At 35.2% G+C, this 4782-nt stretch overlaps 1 protein-coding gene across 4 annotated transcripts in view; it reads right to left on the bottom strand.

Moving 5' to 3' along the window:
* Nucleotides 1-4782, bottom strand: part of LOC107669729 (nesprin-2) — a 25854-nt gene that overhangs the window by 9338 nt on the left and 11734 nt on the right. For all 4 annotated transcript variants that reach the window (XM_016462098.1, XM_016462099.1, XM_016462100.1 and 1 more), the window contains 3 exons: nt 3925-4107; nt 1994-2131; nt 865-1059 (listed from right to left, as the gene is read on the bottom strand). In XM_016462098.1, the coding sequence (XP_016317584.1) occupies nt 865-1059; nt 1994-2131; nt 3925-4107 (516 nt within the window). The remainder of the gene's footprint in view (nt 1-864; nt 1060-1993; nt 2132-3924; nt 4108-4782) is intronic.

Below are 4782 nucleotides of genomic sequence, written 5' to 3'. Positions count from 1 at the left end.
TATATATATAAAACGTGATTATCTATACAATGCAATTTCTCCATTTTTAATTGTGACTTTAAAAAAACTTTATGGAAATTCTGAGAACATGCTGATTCGGGGTGTGGAAAAAATTGCTACACATTATAGACATTGTGTGCTTCTTCTAAGCTATGGAAAATATGCAGTGGTAATTCATTCTGAGATGTCTGGTGTGGGACTCTATAAACGTCCTATATCTGACAACAGCATAAAGAACATAAGCATGCTACATTTTTAGCATGTCATTACGTGATCCGCTTGGACCTAAAGAGACAAAGGCTCACACAAGGAACTGTTCAAATGGACAGTACATGTATTGTACAGTGGCTGCTTGGCTACAAGACAACTATTCAGGCTATTCAGGGGGTGTATTCATGACTTTTCTGCCAGAACGTTGGATGCTTGAGTAGCTTTCCCTTGGGATAATTTTCTGAAAAATGCAACAGCTCTGCTCTGAGCAAGTGGACTTGAGATGGCACAAATGAAATTATCAAATAAAAAAAAGCTATCAGGGGAATATCAGGGCAGAGAAGGGACTCTTCAAGGTTTCATAGTCAATTGTGCATATGGTGTGTGATAATACTGATCTATGGAGGATTGACCATAAACACTGGCTTTACGTAAGCAGTTCTACTGTAGATATATATTCAGCCAGCCGCTTGGTTAGCCAATATTCTGTGTGGCAAATGAGTTGAAATGATTATACGCACCTTGATTTTATTCCAATATAATCGTGCAACTGAATTAGATGCAAGTTCAGTAGAGACTATGAGAAGTGTTTGAGGCTTTAAACGGTCCTCACACCTGAAATTAACTAATTTGTGCCCATGCATGGATATATACCAGTCTCATGCTGAGCAGCCGTGTGTGAAGATGGCCCAGGCCCTGAAAGACACGGGTACAGTGGAGCAGGAGTTCCTGCAGCTGGTTCTCGATGGCCTGGGCATCAGCCGGCTCGCTTCTTTGGATCAACTCTTCTCCATGCTGGAGCAAATCATTCAGTCGACCCGCACTCTCTACAACTGCCTCTTGAAACCCCTGAGAGACAAATACACACACACAAAAAAATCAATCATATATGATTATACATCCTTAATTGATATTACTTTTATAGGTCAAGGCCATTCAATTCCATTCCTGGAGGGTCACAAGCCTGAGAGTTTAGTTCCAACCCTTAGTAAACACATCAGAACCACCTAATAAAGGTCTTTAGAACTACTTGATTATAATGTTTAGAATCATTAAAGTTCTAAAAAAAAAATCAAGCTTAGGACCATTGAAATGTCACAACGTAAAACTTACATAAATTTTATAACAACAGTTTTTCAGTAATGAGGATTATGCATAACATTAAATAAATAAATAAAAGCTATTAATATATTATTATAAACTATTATAATTTGTTAATTATAATAAAATATTAATTTGTCATTTAAATAGTTAATTGTATTTTTTAATTATTGTATTACAAGTTGTTATAGTAAAATAATTATTAAAACATTAGTGTATTTAACAAATTATATATTTTTAATACATTAACAAATAATTTAATATTTTGATACAATATTTTTAACTAAAAAAATAAGAAATTATTTCATTTAATTCTCAATTTTAATTGTTAAGTTTAATTTTTCATTATTACTTAAAGTCATTCAATTGTTAATTGTACTTATTTACTTATTTAAAAGTAAAATGTGTGGACACATTAACAATTATGACCCAATGCAAGCAAACTTTAATAGTCCTAAAAGTAGACTTTATTTTCTTCATGCTAAATATATTCATTTTCTTTTTGGGTGAAATGTGACCTGGACATGTTTTCTTAAGACTGACCAACTTGGCCTTTCTGGGATTTGTACCTGCAACTTAGGGGGTTAAAGAACTGCACTTGTAACCCATAAACCCCACTACCCAGATGACAAAAAAAAACCTGCATTGACAAATCCGGTCGATCCTTGTTTCCTGAAAGTACCTGAAGCTGGTGCATCTTCGAGCAGGTGTCTTTTCCTGAGAAGTGCTCCACTTCAGTCAGCCTGAGGTCCATATCAGCCAGCCACACTGCCATCTCTTCCCTCTGCCTCTCAAAATCCTCCCGCTGGCAGACGAAATGCTGTTGCACACACACACACACACACACACACACACACACACACACACAAGACAGACAGAGCATGATTCTGTCTGACCGTCTACATCCTGATGCCGTTTTTAGCATAGACGCAGACCGACAGGGAGACACATCAAAATTACAACAAGGACGTCAATGTGGCAGACAGGGAGCGGAAATGGCATAAACAAAACACAGACATAGAAGCCCATGGTAAGGGGGGCATATGCAGTGCATTCGAGCACAGACCAACAGTGCGCAGGGGTCACTGCGGCTGGAAGGACAGAATTATGTAAGATGAACGCAGGCAGAACAGAAGGCTGTATGGATAAAGAGTTAATGGGATTAAAATGAAGGCAGGAAAGGGGAAAGAGAGAAAGTAGCAACGAAAACATTTCAAAAACGTGCTTTTTCTGGTTTTCACCTCCAAAAAATGATGCTTTGAGAACCTAAAGTATTTGTACACTGTTAAAATAAATAAACAATAAATATACAGTACTGTGCAAAAGTCTTAGGCCATTATATATTGGCCTCAAATTTGGAACAAGTTATATTCTGAATTTGAGGTTATCTCAAAAAAAAAAAAAAAATAAAGTATATATGAAGAGTTCAGATGCAAAAGCCTCCAAGTACCATTTGAAATTTTCTTCTAAAATGAGCATTTGTAAAACTTAAACATGCCACTAGGTTTTAATTTAAAATGTTTTTTTTTTTATTACTTACATATTTTATTATTATTATTTTATTTTTTTTACAAAAGTGCGCTTTGAAAAAAAAAATTAAAATTACAGTTAAATGACCACAATTTTCAGTATACATCTATGCAGTTACTAAAAATACATTAAAATGTTATTCATATATGTATACATAGGCCTACATCAAAATCACTTGAATTCTTGTAAAACTTAAAAATTTAGTTCAGGTTCCTTGTATCTTAGCGGGTTTAATTAAATATTTCAAAAAAGGTTGCGCAAACCTTGCCAGTTAACAGTGACATCATGAATGAGCATTTAGTGGAATCTCTACAAAAAGCTTCTGGCTAGTTGTCAAAAAAAAAAAAAAAATAAAGTATATATGAAGAGTTCAGATGCAAAAGCCTCCAAGTACCATTTGAAATTTTCTTCTAAAATGAGCATTTTTCTCAGGCTCCTATGTTTATGTTCAGTTATTTCACTTTAATGGCAATGAAAAGAACCTATTCATTGCCATTAAAGTGAAATTACTGAACCTACACACAGGAGCCTGATAACATTTTTAGGCAATTTAGAAATCCCGTCCATGTATGGTTATTATGAAAAATATGCACAAAAATACTTCTAAAAACTTTATATGAAACTTATATTTTCCAAAACATGTTTTAATCCAAAACTGCAAAAATCAAAGCCATAATTTGAAAAAAAGTTGTGCTCCAAATTTGAGGTTGATATCTCAAAAAAAAAAAAAAATAAATAAATAAATAAAATAAAGGCTTTCAATACGTTTTTTTTTTGGGTGCAGTACCAAATATTTCCAATAGATGAAATTATTTTCACATTTATTTCCTATGCAGTCATTTTTGACTGTAAAAAGAACAAGTGTGACTATTTTTTCAGGACTATTTAATCTTTTCAAATTGTGTTCATGTTTTTTTGTTCAAATAGCAAGTGCCAAAATCTTTACCAAGTACAGGACCATTCCGATAAAGTAAAAAACAAAAACAAAAAAAATCTTTAAAAAAAAAACAACAACTTTTTTTCCCTACAGCACCAAAGGGTTAAAAGATGACACCTTTGAGCAGCTTGAGGGTCTTTATATACCTTCAACCTGCGGCACACAGTCTCCACAGTGTTGCTGAGCTGATCCCAGCGCTGTCCGCAGTCCTTCATCATTTCCATGAGCCGTGTGCCCATAGCACCTCTGAACAGGCCAACCAGAGTTCGACTCCTCTGAGTCAGTCCGTCCAGCTGGGTTAAACGTATCCTGGCCTCAGCACGCAGGTTCTGGAAGGAGATACAAAAACACAGTGAGATCATGCGATTAACTAAGAGGTAACCCCCTCTAAACTCTAAAAGTAACCACCGGAAGGTAAAAAATACATCCCACCGGTTCCCTGATTAGCTAAAGCGGGTTTTTTAAGAAATTAGTGCGAGGGGTTAAGACTGAGGGAGGTGCAATGGTGCTTAGGAGGAGAGCCAAGGAGTTTGATGACCATTTGGTGTCATTTATCGTCACTGGCACGGGTCTCAGGCTTCTAGACAGTCTGAGTAAATGTGCTGTCTGCGCATTTGTAAGTGTGTCTATGTGTCGTTGATTACACTTTCATTGTAGAAAGCGTCAAAACGCTGGCTTGCATCCACTCAGCAACAGACACCTGTAATGACTAATTGGAGATGGTCTTGCTCTCTACTTGTATAATAACACTACTACTGAGTTTGGAGGTAATTTGTCTTTTGGCGACTCAGTTTTAGAGTTATCATCCTCAGATTTAAACTAGAATATGATCAGACTTGTGACTTTAACTCTACTGTATTTCTAGGCCTCAAGCTAGTGTCATTTTTTGTAAAATTGTTGATAATTTAAGATTTTCTAATGATTTTTTCAAATTAAATTTTTTGGTCAACAAATTCTTTCAAAAGAGAACACAATATTTCTTGTGTTTGCAGTAAAAAAAAAAA

Source organism: Sinocyclocheilus anshuiensis, unplaced genomic scaffold (assembly GCF_001515605.1).
Source record: "Sinocyclocheilus anshuiensis isolate Anshui unplaced genomic scaffold, SAMN03320099.WGS_v1.1 scaffold684, whole genome shotgun sequence".
Lineage (NCBI taxonomy): Eukaryota > Metazoa > Chordata > Actinopteri > Cypriniformes > Cyprinidae > Sinocyclocheilus > Sinocyclocheilus anshuiensis.
This window is presented reverse-complemented; position numbering and strand designations above follow the sequence as displayed.